The sequence below is a fragment of the Trichechus manatus genome, unplaced genomic scaffold (assembly GCF_000243295.1).
Source record: "Trichechus manatus latirostris isolate Lorelei unplaced genomic scaffold, TriManLat1.0 scaffold00144, whole genome shotgun sequence".
Classification (NCBI taxonomy): Eukaryota; Metazoa; Chordata; class Mammalia; order Sirenia; family Trichechidae; genus Trichechus; species Trichechus manatus.
This window is the reverse complement of record NW_004444080.1, coordinates 5,507,316-5,528,639: the sequence shown is the minus strand read 5'-3', so window position 1 is coordinate 5,528,639 and position 21,324 is coordinate 5,507,316. Positions and strand designations below refer to the sequence as shown.

The 21,324-nt window shown below is 36.2% G+C and overlaps 1 protein-coding gene across 1 annotated transcript; it reads right to left on the bottom strand.

Annotated features, from left to right (window-relative positions):
- Nucleotides 1–2,245: 2,245 nt before the first annotated feature.
- LOC101347950 (alpha-amylase 2B-like) lies at nt 2,246–13,958 on the bottom strand. Its single transcript, XM_004385734.1, has 10 exons — nt 13,541–13,958; nt 13,039–13,185; nt 11,997–12,194; nt 8,786–9,016; nt 7,893–8,026; nt 7,028–7,150; nt 6,838–6,937; nt 4,012–4,130; nt 3,778–3,903; nt 2,246–2,465 (listed from the first exon to the last, which is right to left on the bottom strand). Exons 1-10 carry the CDS (start codon nt 13,706–13,708, stop codon nt 2,276–2,278), a joined length of 1,536 nt encoding a protein of 511 aa, XP_004385791.1. The 5' UTR covers nt 13,709–13,958; the 3' UTR covers nt 2,246–2,275.
- Between the last annotated feature and the right edge of the window lie 7,366 nt (nt 13,959–21,324).

Genomic DNA, 21,324 nt, shown 5'->3' with positions numbered 1-21,324 from the left:
TGCTGGTTACTGAGTTAGAGAACATTTATAGAAGACAGGAGCTAGCCATACTAAGAACTGGGTTAAAAGCGTTCCCAAGAAGTGAGCGAACACATCCAAAAAAGTCCACAAGATGAAAAATAATATGACATATTCAAGAAAACACAGAAAGGCCAGTGTGGTTAAATGGATAGCACTGCCGAGTGAAAAGAGCAAAGCTGAGGTCAGACAGCTAGGTTTAGACAAGATAATGTATGGTTTTGTTCACTACCATGAATAGCTAGGATTTTATTCTAAGTACAATAAAAATGTAAGAGTTTAAACATGAAAATTCATAATATGATTTAAATTACATGAACATAGTTTTGCAGTCTTTAGTAAAATGAACTGAAGGAGTAAAACAGTTGTAGCAGATCAGTTGGGTGGTTGTCATGTAATGCAGACGAGATGATGGTGACCCAAATGTAGGGATGGCAAATGATATGATAGAAGTGCAAGGAATAAGGAAATATTTAGAAGATACAATTAATAGGTCATGCTACGGTTTATGTGAAGGAATAGGAGGAGTGGTTGAGAGAAAGGAAAAAAATCAATGATACACCTAGGTCTCTAAGTAAATGATGGCATGTAGGGAAAAGCAAAAGATTTGTGGCAGAAAAGAAATAAAGACTCCACCTTGAATATGTTAAATATGAGACGTCTGTAACACATTTAAGTGAAGATGTCAGACATTTGTTGGAAATGCAAGGCTGAAGTCCAAGAAAATGTCTGCATTGGAGATATATATCTCCATGCAATAGAATGAGTTTTAAGTCTGAGAAAATGGCTGCAGTCACCTAGGGGAGACAGGGTAGAGAAAATAGAGAATTAGACCCCAATGAATACTTAGGTCAAATACAAGAAGAATAGTCAGTGAAAGAATATGAAAAAGAGCAATTAGTGAGAAAGAAGGAAAAGCAGGAGACAGTAGAATAACAGAACAATGGAGAGAGCAGGAGAGAGTGGTTGACCACTTGAATACTGCTATGAAGGATAAGATGAGGACAGAGAAGGGTGCATTGAGTTTAGCAACATATATGTCATTGGTGACACAAGAACAGATTCAGTGAAAGGATGATAATGAAAACCAAATGGCAAAGAGAAGAAAAATAACTGAAATTGAGGACATGAATAATGTGTGATGAAAACACAGAAGTTTGGCCGAGAAGGGGCCCAGAGAAATGAGGCTGTACCTGGAGAAAAATCTGGGGGTCAAGGATTTTTAGTTGCAAGATTCTAGTACCTGTAATCTGAAGGGAATAATCTGGCAGGAAGGGAAAGATTACCAAGGCAGGACAGAGAGAATAATCTAAGCATAAAGTTCTCATAAAGATTTAAAAAAGGAATGGTATAATGAATGAAGTGGAGGGAATGGCCTTTGATAGAATGGGTGCACATTCTTCATTAAAACAGGACGAAAGAATAAGATGATAGGGGGTCAGTATAGGTGGATTTGTAGGCAGAAAGAAGAAGAGTTTCTCAGTATGGATTTTACGTTCTCATTTAACTACAAGGAAAACAACTGAGAGCTATCAGAAGAAATAGGTGAAAGCGTAATAAATCCCACATTTAAAGTCAAGGTGAAGGAGAATGAGCAACTAGAGGGTTAGGGAGAGAAAAAGGAGCATTTGGTGTCACAAAAGCCCTAAGTAAATATCTATGTCAGAGGTTAAGAGAAGGAACAAAAAGCCATACAACAATATTAAGTCATTAGAAAGAAAAACAAAAAAAAATTAAAGAAGGTAGAGGATTTCTGCAAGCTTAGTATACATAAGAATAGCAGATTGTATAAATAAAGTTTCTTATTTTTTTAACTCTATTAATAGCAAAAGTGCTTTAATATTGTGAAAACTATCCCAACGCAATGACTTTGCATGGGGATCTTCATTAAAACAGCTATCCCTAATTAATTGTTAGATAAAATCTATGGAAGAATAACAGACATACTTGTATCAGAAATACAAGGCTGGGCAAACGGTGTTCATAACAATAAGCGTATTTGTTAAGATGCCTTTCTGACTTCTTAGAAATTTCTTTGACAAATGGGTTAAAGTGAGTCTTCTAATTGCTAGAAAATGTTATTTGAAGTTATTTTATCATTGTAAAATTTTAGGTGATTTCTTATGCTTTTCTGAGTTTTTCAAGTAGATTACTTATTACAGCTTTTGCTAGAGAAAGAATGAATTATAAGAATTAAATCTGCATAATAAAAGACATGCACAGGTATTTTTCTGGATGTATGTATTTAATTTGAAATTTATAATTTAGATTCAGCATGTATTGCAATAAATGGATCCTCAGCAAAGTTGCTAATGGAAAAATTAGCTTTGCCATCACTGGAAACATAGATTTTAATTCCTGTGCAATTGCCATCAATTTTATCTCCAGAAATGACATCACAATATGTGCCAGCAGGAAGACCAGTTTGCAAAGTTACAGATAATGACCTGTAAAATAAAATTTAAGATGTAATTCAAATTCAACATGATGAAAAAACAAGAATACAGACTATCTTTATAACAAAGAAACACCTTAACTTTGTGCCTTAGCACTCTAAACAGTCAAAGTCTCAGGGAAAAGAAAATCCATCACAAAGACCTCTCCAATGGATGTGAATGGATTTCTCAGGACTGAAAAAAGTTTCATAAGAGAATGAGTGATTCCTTAGGGTACTGATTATTGCCATAAAATTAAGCTTGAAGACTATCAGGAAAGATTTCAGGGATTTGCTACCCTTAGATAAAATTGTGACTTTTGATAACCAAAAATATTTTAAATTTGTTCTCACCTGAACTTAAGAAAATACTGATCTCTCTCTAGAGTTTCAATTTGGTCATTTCTTCAAAAAATCTCATTTTTCAAGAGGCTAAAATGAACTTGGGCTAGGGGTACAAATAATCAGCACTTCTGTGAAGAAGAAGTATATGGTTTGAAATGTAAAGCTGTTTTATGTAAATTAAGCTCAGTTCTCCTAGCTACAAAAGACAACAATTGAAAAGATGAGCTATGGGCTCTTTTGGCAACAAAGTTGACAGATGAGTTGACTTTCTTTCCCAGTAGAATATAATTTAGGCTATAATAAGTTAAGTATAAGTGGAAGCTGAGCTTGCACTAAAACATTTCAACTGTCTGCAAAGAGCTCCAATTCTCATATGAGGAAATCAGTATACTAGAGGCTGAGGATGTAAGTGTCACAAATGAAAGGCCAGTAAAGAGAAGTTTCAGAACTAAAACTCAAAAATCTTCTAAGGCAAATCACTAGCGATAAGAAACATATTCTTTATGCATATGCTTTAAAATGTATTTGTCTCCAGAAGACAGAGAAAAAAGAAGACCAAATAACAAGATACAAAAGTAGTTAGAGAATGAGCAGGAAAAGAAATATTTCAGTATTGAGATGGCACTTTTTTAATTATTAAACAAAATAGGACTACAAGACATGTCCTTCTAGAGTTTTCACAACTCTTATTTTAACTACTTGTGTATTTTGTGTAGGGTGTGTGTGTGTGCATATACATGTGCAGTATATACCCACATGATATGCAAGGGTACACTAAACAGAAAGCCCTAACAAACAGGAGACCGGGAGAATAAGAGCCATCATCACTCTTTTTCTAAATCTTTTTTGATATCTATTTTTTCTGAATCTACTGACTGAAAGGATTTTTCAAGTCAGGAAAAGTAGATGAACAGGGAGAGAAAAGAATAAACCAAGAACCTACTAGTATAAACTACTATTCTAAATTGTTATCTACTTACCAGTCATCATTGTTAAAGACAATAAATCCTTTGTTTCCCCTTCCAAAAGCCACTTGGTTGCTTCCATTATCCCACCAGTTTGTAAAAGCCTCGCCATCAACTACATTACGGAAAGCAACCATGTTCCTAAAAAAAAAAAAAAAATCACCTAAAATGGTAATGAATAATTCAACAGCTGAAAATAAAATGTTAAAAAGAATCTATCATTAGGCAGTATCTAAAAAAAATTCCCACCTTATTTGACGCCATCGATGTTCGCAGACCCAGCCATTGCCACAAGTAGTGTCTGGATTAATTGTAACTCTTTTAATTACTCCGCCATCATTTGGTGGCCCAATCCAATCATTAACATCCTTAATTAGGAAAAACAAAAGTTCAGATGGAGAACATTACATACATTTGCCTCTTCCTTTCAGTACACCAAATCTAATCTTTCCCGCTACTTATTTGTGTCTCTGCAGTGCCTTTATTTAGAATCCAGTTCCTTTAGTGTTTTTACAACCCTTTACCAACTCCTCTCCCCAGGTTTCATCCTCCAGTGCTGTATTTCAAACAGGGGTAAGATTTTTTTTATCCTCTATTTTCTTTCCAAGAAACTGCAATGGCTTGATAATATCACTATAGGCAATGCAATGTCTTTAAAAAGGCAAGGGCTTAGTGCCAGAAAACCAGGATTAAAACATAGACTCTATTTTTACCAGCTAAAGAAGTGTAGTCAGTATACATAAATTCTCTGAGCCTCAGTTTCCTCATCTATAAAATGGGGACATTATTTTTTGCTCCAACAAATAATGTAATTCATTTTAAAAGTACTTTGAGTATAGTAATTGCTAAATAAATATTAGATTCATTCTTCTATTTGGATACAGGTACTAATCAATCCACCACAATGTTCTTTACTAAATTGAACACATTTTTAATAATGCCTCTTCCTGATTATTGCTTTTAAAGAAAATCACTAAATAAAAAAAAAAAAACAGAAAAATCTAAGAGGAACATTAGTGTAAAAATAATATCACATGATGAATAGCAGACAAAACTAAGAGTTATTAGCATGGAGAAGTCTGTGAAAGGTAAATTTTGTGAAATATTTGAAGGAAAGGTATGGGGAAAAAAATAACAGACACAGTCTATGACTCCTAATTTCAAAAATAATACTGAGCAGTAGAAATTTTAAGAAATTGGTTCAATATAAAGAGATGCGTTGTCAATATTAAAGATGTCTAACACAAGAATGAGTTTCTGTATAAAGTAGTGGGCTTCTCAAATTGAAAGGAATCTGGAAGAAATAAATAAATATCTTTCTGTTTTGTTGTGAAGATGATTTTCTGTTAGGTATGAAGTTGCTGTACGATGCTGATTGTGATTAAAAAGAAAATCTTCCACCAGCGTTCCAAATACTTCCCACATCTTATTTCTCGGCTCCTTTTAAAAATCGCTAGTCAGATTAATGTCTTTATCATACCCAAATATTTTTCTCATTCTTTTCTTTCCTGCAATAGTCTGCAAATTTCCCTCTTTGTTGTTGTTTTTGGGTGCTCTAACTCATAGCAACAGAAAGTACAACAGAACAAAACACTGCCTGGTCCTGCACCATCCTCACAATCTTTGCTATGTTTGAGCCCATTGTTGCAGCCACCCTATCAATTCACCTCCTTGAGGGACTTCCTCTTTTTCACTGATCTGCTACTTTTCCAAACATGATGTCCTTCTCTAGGGACTGGTCCAAAGGACACAAGAAGTCTTGCCATCTCCCTTCTAAGGGGCATTCTGGCTGTACTTCTTCCAAGACAGATTTGTTCATTTTTCTCGCAGTCCATGGTATCTTCAATATTCTTTGCCAACACCATAATTCAAAGGCAGCCATTCTTCTTCAGTCTTCCTTATTCATTTTCCATCTTTTGCATACTAGATGATTGAAAATACCATAGCATTCATCAGCCACACATTAGTCCTCAAAGTGACATCTTTGCTTTTTAACACTTTAAAGAGGTCCTTTGCAGCAGATTTTTCAATGTAATATGCCGTTTGATTTCTTGACTGCTGCTTCCGTGGGTGTTGATTGTGGGTCCAAGTAAAATAAAATCCTTGACAACTTCAATATTTTCTCCTCTGGTCCTGATGTCTTGTTCTTCTTCAAGAAGTACAGCTGCTTCGGTTATTTGCTGAGCATACTGATTGAATAAGCATGGTGAAAGGATACAACCTCAATGCAGAGCACCTTGATTTTAAACCACGCTGTATCTCCTTGTTCTATTCAAACAACTACTTCTTGGTCTATGTACAGGTTCCACATGAGCACAATTAAGCGTTCTGGAAAACTCCTTCTTCACAATGTTATCCATAATTTGTTACAGTCCACTTAGTCAAATGTCTTTGCATAGTCAATAAAACACAGGAAAACATCTTTCTGGTATTATCTGCTTTCAGCCAAGATCCATCTCACATCAGCAATGATATCTCTCGTTCCACATCCTCTTCTGAATCCAGCTTAGTATTTCTGGCAGTTCCCCTTCGATGCGCTGCTCCAACGGTTTTTGACTTACCTTCAGCAAAATCTCTTCTTTAGTATATACAATTTCCTTCTCTACATAAAAAACTTTCGCCATTTAACCTCTTCCTTAGCTCCTCTGGATCATTTGTTTGCTTTGCATTCCAAAGAACTTTTTAAAAACTATTTAACAAATATTTATGTTGCTGTTACTATGGGCAGGCACTATTTTAAGTCCTTTACAGGTGCTAACTTGTATAACCCTCATACCAATCCTATGAGATAGGTAACCATGAAAAGTACATATTTAATTTGCTGTAACTTGCTCTTCTATTTAAGGGTTTTTTTTGGGGGGGATATATTTGTCATATTTCTGAAACAGCTTGCATATTCTTTGACAACAGAGACCACGAATTTTAATTCTTTAATATCCATTCTATTACTTCAATCTGAGTCCTGAATCAAGTTTACATTTAATAAATATTTGATAAATAAATGAACGTGAAAGTAAAATAAAATTTCCTTCTTTTGCTTTTGAAGAAGATAGTTTAGAAAACTCAAAAACTTACCTTTCCATTCTGAAAATTTCTATCCCAACTGTAGCTTGACATTACTCGTGTAAATCCATAAGGATGAGCAAGCATTAATCCAACTCCCATTTTATACAGTCTGAAAGTTACAAAGTGATATTATCATAGAATAAAATTTTTTTTTACTATCATTGAAAGGTAGGTAAAAAGTGGGAAAATTTGTTTCTACCTAGAGTCCCAGAATGTAAGAATAGATGCTCCTCCAGCTCCATGTCCTCGCTGATTATCATGGTTATCCACAAAGACAAGTGCTCTGTCAGAAGGCATGAAACCCCAGCCTTCTCCCCAGTTCCTATGGAGAAAAAAAACAGAGTAACCTAAATGTATATCTCTCTTTTGTATAGCACCCTCACATTAAATTCTCCCTCTAGTTATTAATTCATTTATCTGTAGGACTGTGTATTATATATGAACTACACAGGCACACCTATACAGAATGTCTACAAATACGTTTATCTGTGTGTATGTGTTTGAACGGATTTCTTGTATTCCAGTCATGTTATTGGTATAAGATTTTGTTATAAAAAGTTCTTTTAGAGATTTCAATATATTGCAATTTAAATTAACTTCAGTAGGGTCAACATCCATATTACATTATAAAGAATGGCAATCTAAGTTAAAATAAGGCTTCAATATTGTATTCTTATATAAAAACCCAACGCATTTTAATATTTCAAATTAACTAACTGCTATATATATACATTTCATAATATAGCGCTTCTTAAAATGTAGGATTATTTTAATAATAACCTAACCATAACATACTATATACAAATATTAGCCAAATCTAATATAATCATACTGTACATAGACTAAAATCTCTAGGTTATGTTTTGAGTTTATAGACATACTTCCTTGTGATTGGCATAATAATGATGACCTACTGGAGTTTGGGGATCTATAATACTTATTATTAACATTTGAATCCTTGACAGTTGTCTGAATTAAAAGAAGATCTTAAGAAGATAACTCATATAGTTATATAGTTAATAGACCTGTGAAATAATTCAAATAACAAATCATATTATATTTACACTAAGTAACGCAGCTTCTCTCCATTCCATTTGCGCAGCACTGTGCCTAGTTTTGCACCATATTTGAATTCTGTCACACGGCCGTTTCCAAAGTATTCACTGCCTTTAATTGGCTCAGTACCCATATCAATTACCTGGTAGAAATACAGAAAATAGTATTATTCTACATAAGAACTGCAAAGTATTTTAGCCAACAAATTAACATATACAAAAAAAGTGTCAACCATTGGAAAAGCCCAATTTTGGTTTTCCTTATACCAAAATACATATTTATGTATTTACTTAGCTGGAATGTATGCTACAATATTAAAAGAAACATAAAGACAAGGTGAACCAGTTGTCTTGTGAAAATGCTGATATAACTTAATCTTCTATGTAAATTATAACAATAGCTAAGGTTTACTACCTTCCCAGAAACATTGCTAAGTGCTTGATGAATATTAACTCATTTAATTCTGCCAAGAAAACTAAGACGTAACTATTTTAGTAAGTTTCTTTCTTCATATGTAAAAGTAGTTTCACAGAGAGGAAAATCAATTTGCCCAAATTCACACGGAAAGTAACATTATAGCCAAGATTCAGACTCTGATAGACTAGCTCCACACAACAACTATATTATTCTCTTTTTTTTCCATATATTCTCTGGGGAAATGGTAAATGAAATAGTAAAGTTTGCAGCTTAAATAAATTCTCTGCATTTCCACAGAACTTATCATGATAAAGAGTTAGATGTCTTATCTCTGAACAAAAGGTGTTTTAAAAAAAACAAAAAACACACTGTTTTATATAAATGGCTTACCCATTAACCTTCATAAATATTTAATTAAACATGTCATTTACATTCAAGTGAATGAAATGAAATTATTTTATAGGCACAAGTATTTATGATGTACCTCCTGGAAAATGAAAGCTCTACTTCCTGAGGAGAACCAGCGAGTGTTTAGATTATTCAGTTGATTCAAAATCGCCTTTATGTCTCCAGGCCACATGTGCTTGGAAGCATCAAGTCTGAATCCTGCCACACCAATGTCAATGAGTTTGTTCAGATATTCAACAATCTTGGAACGCACATAATCTTTCCCCAGTGCAAGATCAACAAGACCAACCAGACGACAGTCTCTGACCTGTTGAGGTAAAAATTTTGTGATTGATATATAAAAAAACAAATCTTTCCTCTGAGAATCCATTTGATTTTTCCTTCATATGTTTATTCACCATAGATATTTCTGAAGTGTCTTCTTAGCCTTGGGCATTGGGCATATTGACATTCTAGTATAGACACAATTTGGAAGTATTGTCTAGCAAAAAACAGAGATGTAGGAAATAAAGTGGATGAGCTTTGTAATTGACTGAAGTTTTTTAATAATCCGATTTTCTTTCTTTCTTCTTCTTCTTTTTTCAATCATTAGACCTAGAAGCATACTGTTTTTCAAGGAAATTTAAATCTGTTTCAAATTGAATTCAACCCAAGAAGATAAAGTACTTAGGAATAAATCCTACCAGAGACGTAAAAGACCTATACAAAGAAAACAACAAAACACAACTTCAAGAAACCAAAAGAGACCTACATAAGTGAAAGACATACCATGCTCATAAATAGGGAGACTCAACATTGTGAAAATGCCAATTCTACCCGAAGCTATCTAAAGAAACAATGCAATCACAATCCATATTCCAACAGCATTCTTTAATGAGATGGAGAAACAAATCACCAAGTTTACATGGAAAGGGAAGAGGCCCGGATAATTAAGCATTACTGAAAAATAAGAACAAAGGGGGGAGGTCTCATACTCCCTGATTTTAGAAGCTATTACACAGCCAGGGTAATCAAAACACTTTGTACTGGTACGACAACAGACACATAGCCCAATGGAACAGAATTGAGAACCCAGAAGTAAATCCATCCATCTATCAGTAGTTGATATTTGACAAAGGGCCAAAGTCCCTTAAATGGGAAAAAGACAGTATCTTTAACAAATGGTGCTGGCATAACTGGATGTTCATTTGTAAAAAATGAAACAACATCCATAGCTCGCACCATACACAAAAACTAACTCAAACTGCATCAAAGGTCTATATATAAAATCTACAATGATACAGATCATGGAAGAAAAAACAGACATAACAATAGGGATCCTAATACGTAGTATAAATAGTATACAAACCATAACTAACAGTGCACAAACACCAAAAGGGAAGCTAGGTAACTGAGAGCTCCTAAAAACTAAACACTTAAGCTCATCAAAATACTTCACCAAAAGACTAAAAAGAGAACCTAAATATACTTTGAAAAATGTTGCGGTATGACATATCCAACAAAGATCTAATCTCCAAATGTATGAAATACTTCAAAACTTCGATAACAACAACAACAAAAAAAAAATTAAAAATGGGTAAAGGATATGAACAAACACTTCCGCAAAGAAGACATTCAGGCAACCAGCAGACATATGAGGAAATGCTCGGGATCACTAGCCATTAGAGAAATGCAAACCAAAACTACAATGAGATACCATCTCTCCCCCGATGATACTGGCTCTAATCACAAAGACGAAATAACAAATGTTGGATAGGTTGTAGACAGATTGGAACTCTTATGCACTGCTGGTGGGAATGTAAAATGGTACAATCACTTTGGAAAATGATATGGTGCTTCCCTAAAAAGCTAGAAATAGAAATACCATATTATCCAGAAATCCCACTCCTAGGAACATATACTCTAGAGAAATAAGAGCCACCACATGAATAGACATATGCACACCATGTTCACTGCAGCACTATTCAATATCAAAAAATGGACAACAACCTAATAGTCCATCAACAGATGAATGGATAAACAAACTATGGTACATACACAAAATGGAATACTACCCAATGATAAAGAACAATGATGAATCTGCAAAACGTCTCAAAACATGGATGAATCTGGAGGGCCTTCTGCTGAGTGAAATAAGTCAGTCACAAAAGGACAAATATTGTGTGAAGCCACTATTATAAGAACTCAAGAAAAGGTTTACACATAGAAAAAAACATTCTCTGATGGTTATGAGGGTGGGGAAGGTGGGGAAGGGGAAATCACTAACTAGGTAGTAGACAAGTGTCAACTTTAGTGACGGGGAAGACAACACACAATATAGGGGAAATCAGCACAACTGGACCAAAGCAAAACCATGGATGTTTCCTAGACACATCTAAACACTTTGAAGGATAGACTAGCTGGGCTGGGGGCTGGGGACCATAGTCTCAGGGAACATCAAGGTCAATTGGCATAACATAGTTCATAAAGACACAGTTCATAAAGAAAATGTTCTTCATTCCACTTCGGTGAGTAGCAGCTGGGGTCTTAAAAGCTTTTGAGCGGCCATTTAAGTTACATCTATTGGTCCTATCCCATTCGGAGCAAAGAAGAATGAAGAAAACCAAAGACACAAGAAAAATATTAACCCAAAGGAGTGAAGAGCCACATGAACCAGAGACTCCACCAGCCTGAGCCCAGAAGAATTAAATGGTGCCTGGCTACCACCACCAACCACTCTGACAGGGATCACAACAGACAGTCCAGGACAGAATGGGATAAAAATGTAGACTAGGATTCGTATTCATGAAAAACAGCGCAGACTTACTGGTCTGACAGAGACTGGAGAAGCCCAAGAGACTATGGCTTCAGGATGCTCTGCCAACCCAGAACAGAAACCATTCCCGAAGCCTACTTTTCAGACCAAGATTAGACAGGCCTCTAAAACAAAAACTAACACCCGTGAAGAACGTGTTCAATCCACTATGGGATACCAAATGGGCAACTCCTGTCCAAAAGCAATACAAGAAGTCAGGAAGGGATAGGAACTGGACAAATGGACACAGGGAACCCAGGGTGAAAAGGGGGAGCATGCTGTCACATTGGGAGGATTGCAAAGAATGTCACAAAACAGTATGTGCATACATTTTTGAATGAGAAATTGACTTCAGCTGTAAACTTTCACCTAAAGCACAATAAAATTTAAAAAAATAAATAAAGCACAAAATATAATTCAAAAACCTATATGTAGATAATTAAAGATATGGGCAAGTCTTTATTCAGTTAACTATTATTTTTTTAGAAATTACCTGATTAACATCTTGATAGTTCTCAATTTCTCCACTTCCAGTTTGACATTTACCATCATTAAAATCCCAACCAGAGTATGGGACTGCTGGAAAATCCCTATTTCCAGGGTTGAAGTAACTTCCACAAGTACTGCTTGTTCCTGCACTCACACCACTTCCACTCATATGATTAATGACAGCATCCACATAAATACGGACCTGAAAAGCAAAGTTCCTATTTCAGTTTGACTTATAGAGAGGTAGAAATCAAGTATTATTCGTTAATGTTTACAGCATATAAATAAAGTTCTAAAATATTTCTTTGTTATTTAATAACTTATGTTCCTTGAAGACCAAAGGTCAAGTGTGAAAGGCAACTAAGATGAACTCAAGATCTACATGCATTCTAGTCACTTTGGTAAATATTTACAAATATGATAAACTGAAAGAAACAGAAACTTCCATAACTTTGAAGAGATGCAGAGCCTTTTCTTGGAAGATAAGAATCAGTTGAGATGGAAAGATTATTGTATTTTGAAATTTCACTGGGTCACCCTGAGGAAGAAACAGCCAACCTCTGCTCTCTACTTAGCATTTGAAGAAGGGAAGTAGATATTAGCCTTTCTTTATGTTCCTTATCAAAGACAGAAAATAACCATATACCATCCAGAAATCTAGGGAAAAAGATCAATGAATTATGGGTGGAGACACAAGTCAGAGAAAAGTGACAGCAAATATTGTAAGTGGCATATGCAGTTCCTAACTAGAAAAATGATGCCAAGAAATATTAATAATTATAAGGTTTAAAGTTTGTATTTTGCTCTGTGAGTACAGTCAGCTTTAAACTTTGGCTTACATCTTCTTGAATAGATAAATGGCACCAATAAAAAGGTGTACAAATGTTAAATATGATGCAATAGTTAATTTTGATTTATAGCTAAAAGGTGAAATGAAATAAAAAATTTGAAACTATGGAAAACTTTCTGTCTAAGAGGAGCAAGAGGCAAGAAAAGGAAATTACTTTCCTATGTGATATTTTTAAAGGAAACTTTAATTCACTTACACCAACATTGTTACATCGAGTCACCATGTCTCTGAATTCATCTTCACTTCCAGATCTCGTACATAACTTGTAGCTGACGGGTTGATATCTTTCCCACCAAGGTCTAAAAGGGCTGTTGATTATAGCATTTTCATTGGGTGGAGAGACCTACAAATAAAGCAGTCTTAATGAGTATTAAGTTATGGCTGACTTTGTATCATTGGATATGCTAGAAACTAATGAATAAAATTATATCTGAATCTTTGTATATGCAACTAAATTTCTTTATAATCACTTGAAAATGTTAACAGTACATTGGAAACATCTTGCTGAAGAAAGATTATATCAAAAACAAAACACAAAGTTGCCAAAAATACTGAATTTTTTCTTCCTCAGAAAGCTGTCTTACTTAGAGTACTCATGTGTGAGGTAAAAAGTTACCTCAGCTTCTCAGATAGAGATTAGAATACCGTTTACTACAGGCCCTGCAAACTCTACAATTTATATTATGAGCAATACCCACCTGAACCCCCCCAAATCCTTTGGGAGCTAAGTATCGCTCACATTCCAGAGCAATATCATCCCAGCGCCACTCAAATAGATGGACAATAGATGTTCGTCCAGATACAGTGTGTGGGCTATACTGAGCCCCGCAGAACCCAGCAGCTAAAAGTAATAGAAAGAACTTCATTTTGCTTTGAAGTCATCAGTGTTCTTTCCAGCAACTCTTTATACCCCTGTAAGAAGCATCTTTTACAAAGTAAATGTTAACATGAACAAACACAGCGCCTGCCAACTGATTATTCATAATCCGAAAAGAATTATCAATACCAGTGTTAACAGGTGAAGAACGTCCATAAAATTTCCCAGGGAAACAACCTAAATGACTTTTCAGAACTTACTGTTTTTCTTACTGTGGGAATATTAGCTTTTTCAAGCATCTGGCGTTATGTATACTTAAACTGTCCTTATTCACATGTTATTTCACAAGGATTAGATCTTGTTTCTGAAGTCCTTCCCTAGTAACCCATTGTCATCAAGTAGATTCCAATTCCAATTCATAGAGACCCTATAGAACAGAGTAGAACTGCCCCATAGGGTTTCCTAGGAGCGACTGGTAGATTTGAACTGCTGCCTTTTTGGTTAGCTGCCCACCTTTTTTTAGCCACTACATCACCAGGGCTCCCTTCCCTAATTGAAGAATAGTAATAATCAGAACCAATTCATAGTCAAAATATTGCCTTAAGTACTTATTTGCAAACATTTGCAGTGTTTAACGAATGAGGAGTTGTATCTTGTGGATGAGCAAAACAAGTGGTTTCTTGAGATGAAATCTACTCCTGGTGAAGACGCTGTGCACGTTGTTGAAATGGCAACAAAGGAGTTAGAATTTACATAAACTTAGTTGATAAAGCAGTGGCAGGGTTTGAGAAGACTGACTCCAATTTTGAAAGACGTTCTGCTGTGGGTAAAATGCTATCAAACAGTTTCACGTACTACAGAGCAATCTTTAGTGAAAGAAAGACCCCATCGATGCAGCAAACTGCATTGTTGTCTTATTTTACAAAATTGCCACAGCCACCCCAAATTTCTGCAACCACCACCCTGATCAGCTGTCAGCAGCCATCAACATCAAGGCAAGGCCCTGCACTAGCAAAAAGTTTACAACTTGTCTAAGGCTCAGATGATGGTTAGCATTTTTTAGCAAGAAACTGTTTTTTAATTAAAATATTACATTATTTTTTTTAGATATAATGTTATTGCATACATAATCAACTACAGTATAGTGTAAACATGACTTTGATATGCACTGGGAAACCAAAAATATTTGTGTGGCTCACCTTATTGTGATATTCGCTTCATTGTGGGGGTCTGAAATCAAACCCACAATATCTCCAATGTATGCCTCTATTCAGAAAGAATTATCAGTAACAATGTTAACAGGTGAAGAACATCCATAAAATCTCCCAGGAGTACAATCTAATTGAGTTTTCAGAAATTAATGTTTTTCATACTGAGGGAATACTAGCTTTTTCAAGCTATGGCATTATATATATGTAGACAGTCCTTATTCACGTGTTATTTGATTAGGATTAGATCTTGTTTCTGAGTACTTCTTTAATAGAAGGATAATAATAATCTGAACCAATTAACATTCAAACTATTGCCTTAACTATTTATTTGAAAATATTTATAATGATTCAATTTCAGAAAGAAAAAGGGTATCCAATTCAATTGTTTTTCACCCCAAATTTTTTAGAAGTTTAAATTTCTGTATTTAGACTGAAGAAATTATTTGGAAATTGAATGCCCATGAATTGGAGAAACAGACTTCCCACTCCTCCTTCCATCAAATTGTGTATTTAATGCCTACAACAGTAGCTTTTCCCCTCCATAGTCAAGTGTATCTTGAACCCAATGAAACACCAAAAAAAATTTGCCTCCTTTTTCTTTATATATAAACTAAATTCTATGAAACAGAATAATACTACAGGTGAGATAAAACTAATCCATCCATTCAACAAGTACTGAGTGTCTACCTTTTGCGAAGCACCCTGAATGTTGTTCAGGATATAAAATGGGAGGCTTATATTACTTACTACATGAGTGAATAATAATAATAACAATAATAGTAATGATAAAATAATTTGATAGCAATAAGAAGTAGTATAAAAATACTAGGGTAATAAAATAGAGAGTGACTGTGGTCAGTGTATTTTAGACTGGATAGTCAAAGAAGGCATCTCTGAGCAAGTGATTTTCAGCAGTGAATTCAAGGGTTAGAAAGAGACCAACATTTGAAGATCAGAGAAAGAGCAATCTAGATGAAGGAAACAGCAAAATTAAAGTCCAAGGTAGGAAAAAACTTAGGATATTCAAGGAACGCACACTTAAAAAGTTAATTTGGCTAAAGTAGGTGTGGGAAGAGGAAGTAAAATGAGATGAGTAAGGCCAGAGAGGTAAGCCAGACCATGTAGAGCCTTGTAGAACGTGATGAAAATGGGAGTCATTGAGGCTGTAAGAATGGGAGGTGACATACTCTGATATACTTTAAAAGAAAATCACTCCTAGAAAACTAAAGACTCAGGGGAGTAATTGGTCATAAGGACTAATGGACCACATGAACCACAACCTAAACGACCCCATGACCGGGAGAACAGGAGGGTACCAGCTCCTCTGACTGGGATCACAACGGAGAGTTCCAAACAGAGCAGGAGAAAAATTATTAAACAAAAAAATGAAATTCACAAAAATAACTAGACTTACTGGTCTGACAGAGACTACAGGAACTCCCGAGACTATGGCCCTAAGAAACCATCAGAACTGGAACTGAAGACATCCCTGGAGACCACCTTTCAGCATAACCATAGAGAGGTTCATTAAATAAACAATAACACACGGGAAACGTGCTCCTTAGAACAATCAATTGTAAGAGATCAAAAGTGCAACATTTACACGAAGGTAAAGATGAGCAGGCAAGAAGGGGTAGAAAATTAGGAAGAATGGTAATGGGGAAACTAAGATGGAAATTGGGAGAGCGCTGACACGTTGTGAGGAATGAAACAAACGTGATGGAAGTCTTTATGCACAAACTATTGAATGGGAAACTAATTTGCTCTGTAAACTTTAAACCTAATGCACAATAAAAATTAAAAAAAAGAAAATCACTTTTGTTGCTATGAAATAATTGGATAATAGGAGGGCAAGAGTGGAGGAAGGGAGATCAGTTCGATTGAGTAAGCAACCAAGCAAGCAAGCAGAAATGGGAGAAGATAGATGCCAAGCCACATGAAAATTGTTGAGGAGTTGAAGCTAAAAACCAGCAAGGACCAGCCTCCAGGGCCAACAGAGAAAGTTTTTCCCTAGAGCTGACACCCTGAATTCAGATTTCTAGCCTCCTAACTAACTGTGAGAAAATAAATTTGTTTGTTAAAGCCTCCCACTTGTGGTATTTCTGTTACAGAAGCACTAGATAACTAGGACACAGTTTGATATCAGAGAGTAGGGTACTGCTCTAACAAATACCTAAAAGCTGAAATTGGTTTTGGAATTAAACAATGAGTTGAACCTACAAGAGGTTCGCTATGAGTCAAAATGAACTCGACGGCAGCAGGTCTGGATTTTTTGTTGTTGTTGTTGTTAATAGTAAAAGCCTAGATTCCTTTGAAGAAAGCGTTGGTACATTTATGGACATCAAAGGCAATTCTGGTGAGGGCTCAGAAAGCAGTGAGGAGAGCTATTGTCTTAGAGAACACATATGGCATTGTCAACTGAATGGTGCTGGAAGTGTATACGTTAAATATGCTTCAGGTGAGACTTTAAAAGGAAATGAACATGCGATTGGATGATGCAGGAAGGGATACTTTTTATGCAGTGGCAAAGAACTTGCCTAAATTATGTTCAAATGTTTGGTGGAAAGTAACACTCATAAGTGATGAACTTGGATATTTGGATAAGGAGATTTCTAACCAAGATGTTAAAAAGGGCAGTGTGGTTTCTCATTACCACTTACAATAGAATGTAGGAGGAAAGAGATGGACTTAAAAATGAACTATGTAAAATGAAAGCAGAACTTAAAGATTTGGGAAATTCTGTTGTACAGTCTAAGAACATATGCCTAAAACACTCAGCAAGGACTTGGTGGCTCAATCATTTGTTAAAGAGATCAAGTCTGAGACTGATGAATCCGTTCAATAAAATAAACAAAACTTCTGTCAACTTAAACGGAAAGGGGAAGAAATAGGACAAAATGAAGGAAAGCTGCCTGCCTCCTAGAATTCTATAGGCAGAAAGCAGGCTAAATAAGCTACACCTGTTTTCTTCTAAGAAAAGAATAGGACCATCTCTGGAGTAGCTTGAAAATCAGCAAGACTGCTGGAAGAAACACGGGAAGCAGGGCTGCCTGGGTTTCAAAGGGTAGAGCCATGGCTTCCTAGGTCTCAAAGGGTGGAGCCACGGCCTCCTAGTTCTCAGAAGTCATATATCCACCAACACAGTTGAGGCATGTGGGACTCCCATACATTTTGGCAAGTAGATGGGGCTGAAACCAAAAGCTGAGGGGACAAGGCTGCCATGCCCAAAGGCCAGCAGAGAAGGGCCTGCCAGGGCCAAGGGGGTGGGATCAACACTCAGGTGACTAGAAGAATGGGACCACCCAAAGGCCAGGGAGCAGAATTACCATCACAGTGGGCCTGGAAGGCGGAGCTGAGCCCTGGACCGAGGAGCTTCCACCAACAATCCAGAGTGTGGTTAACACCCAGAGTCTGGAGGTAGGGCCATTGCCAGGATCATCTTAAAGAATTGAAGATTATTTTCAAGCACTGAGAGCTCATAGAATTTGTTCAGCTGGGTTTTTGATTTGCTTGGTGCACATTACCTCTTCTTATCCTCCAATTTCTCCCACTTATAAAGGAAATGTCTACATTATGCCTGTTCCACCTAGATTTCATAGGTTCACAGATGAAGAATAATTTTCTCCAGGATAGAATATGTCTAAAGTCTAAACTATATATGATGGAGATGATTCAGAAGATGAGATTTTGGACTTGGAGTTTATTTAAGACATTTGGGATGATGTGGTGGGATGAATATTTTTACATGTGGGAAGGAATGAATTTTGGGAGGCCAAACAGTAGAAATTTATGGGTTGTATTGTGTACCCCCTAAATACGTTCTATGAATTCTAACTCCTATACCTGTGGTAATAATCCCATTTGGAAATGGGTTTTCTTTGTTATGTTAATGAGATTCTGTTAGTGTAGGGGGTGTCTTAAGTCAATCTCTTTTGAGATATGAAAGAGCAGATTGAGCAAGAAATCAAGCAGAGATGGGGGAAGACAGTTGCAAAGTCACATGAAGATCACCCAGGAGCAGAAGCCAAAAAGAGAGAAGGATCTTCCTCCGGAGCCAACAAAGAAAGAAAGCCTTCCCCTGGAGCCAGCACCCTTAATTTCAACTTCAAGCCTCCTAACTGTTTGAAAATAAATTTCTGTTTGTTAAAGTCCTGCACTTGTGGCCTTTCTGTTACAGCAACACCAGATAACAAAGACAGCAACTTGCCCAGATTACTTTCCAGGTCCCACATTTATCTCATCCCCTTGCCTACATTCTTAACACATTTGCCATTCTTCCACCTTTTTGTATTCACCTGAGAAAATTTCAACCTTGTTAATTCTAACTCAGTGTCTACTCAGTCATAGCACCCATTCTGAACATAAGTGGAGAAAAACACAAAACCATGTTGAAACATGCAACTTTATTTCATTCTTGGTGTGTGCAGAATTACTTCCTACCTGCATCCTCTAATACACTGCCACAAGCTGCTTTGGTGAGACATTTGCCCTTTGGGTTTCTTAGATGGGATTCAGATATCTTGGACTTCTGTGCCCCCAAAGCTGCAAAAGTCACTTATCAAGTTCTACAAGTATTCTTGATGTCCCTCTCTTGACAAGGCAAATGGGAAGCAATCCTACTCCTGTTCATGAGGGAATCATAGCACCCTGATAGGCCTTTTCAATTTCCTAATTTCTGCAAGAATTATTAGTCTTCATGTGTATAAACACTGGCCTTTCCCAAGCTGAGTTTTATTCACTTCCTTTGTGATGCTACATAGAGGGTATTGTTGCTTTCTATAGATGACAGGAGTAGAGTGTATTTAAGAGAACAAACTCTGGTGCTATTTTGCTGGGGTACAACTCCTGGCTCTGCAAAAGAGTCACTTGAAAGGGCATACAAAACAGAAGGAAAAAATGACTCAATTAAACTAGTCCTGAGTAAGATGCAAAACTTTTTTTCCAGTAGCCTTTAATTTGGAGGAAGGAATTTATGTTGAGATGTCCACAAGACAAAAATATAAATTTTTTTAAATATCTGTGTTAAATGATTAGGGATTTTTCAATCTTTTGCAAAAACTATCTCAGTTTTGTCTTTATGCCACAGAGAGTGGTCTCTTCAGTTTTGTTTATTAAATGAGTGCTTTTTTTTATTTCTTTTTTTTTAAATTTTTATTGTACTTTATATGAAGGTTTACAGAACAAATAGTTTCTCATTAAACAGTTACTACACATATTGTTTTATGATATTGGTTAACAAACCCACTACATGTTAACACTCTCCCTTCTTGAACTTGTGTTCCCTATTACCAGCTTTCCTGTCTCCTCCTGCCTTCCAGTCCCTGTGCCTGGGCTGTTGTGCCCCATTAGTCTTGTTTTGTTTTATGGGGTTGTCTAATCTTTGGCTAAACGGTGAACCTCAGGAGTGACTTCATTACTGAGCTGAAAAGGTGTCTGGGGACCATACTCTAGCGGTTTCTCCAATCTCTGTCAGGCAGGTAAGTCTGGTATTTTTTTGTGAGTTAGAATTTTGTTCTACATTTTTCTCCAGCTCTGTTCAGGATCTTCTGTTGTAATCCCTATCAGAGCAGTCAGTGGCGGTAGCCGGGCACCATGTAGTTGTACTGGACTCAGTCTGGTGAAGGCCTTGGAAGTTGTGATCCATTAGTCCTTTGGACTGATCTTTCCTTTGTATCTGTTTTTCTTCATTCTACCTTGCTCCCGAAGAGGTGAGACCAGTGGACTACCTTAGATGGCTGCTCAGAGGCTTTGAAGACCCCAGATGCTACTCACCAAGCTAGAATGTAGAACATTTTCTTTATAAACTATGTTATGCCAATTGAGCTAGATGATCTCCAAGACCATGGTCTCCACAGCCCTCTGCCCAGCAATTCGGTCCCTCAGGAAGTTTGAATGTGTCTATGGAGTTTCCGTGACCTTTTCTTGTACAAGTTGTGCTGCCTTCCCCAGTATTGTGTACTGTCTTGCCCTTCACCAAAGTTATCTATTGTCTATTTAGTATTTCACTCCCACCCCTCTCATCCCTCTTAACCATCAAAGATTGTTTATATTTGTGTGCAAAGCTTTTCATGAGTTTTTACAGTAGTGGTTTCATACAATATTTGTCCTTTTGTGATTGACTTATTTCACTCAGCATAATGTCCTCCAGTTTCATGCATGTTATGAGATGCTTCTCAGATTCATCATTGTTCTTTATCATTGTGTAATACTTCATTGTGTGTATGTACTATAGTTTATTTAGCCATTCATCTGTTGATGAGCATCTAGGTTGTTTCCATTTATTTGCTATTGTGAACAATGCAGCAATGAACATGAGTGTGCATGTCTATTTGTGTAGCGGTTCTTATTTCTCTAGGATATATTCCTAGTAGTGGGATTGCTGGATTATACGGTATTTCTATTTCAAGCTTTCTAAGAAAGCACCATGTCGTTTTCAAAAATGGTTGTATCATTT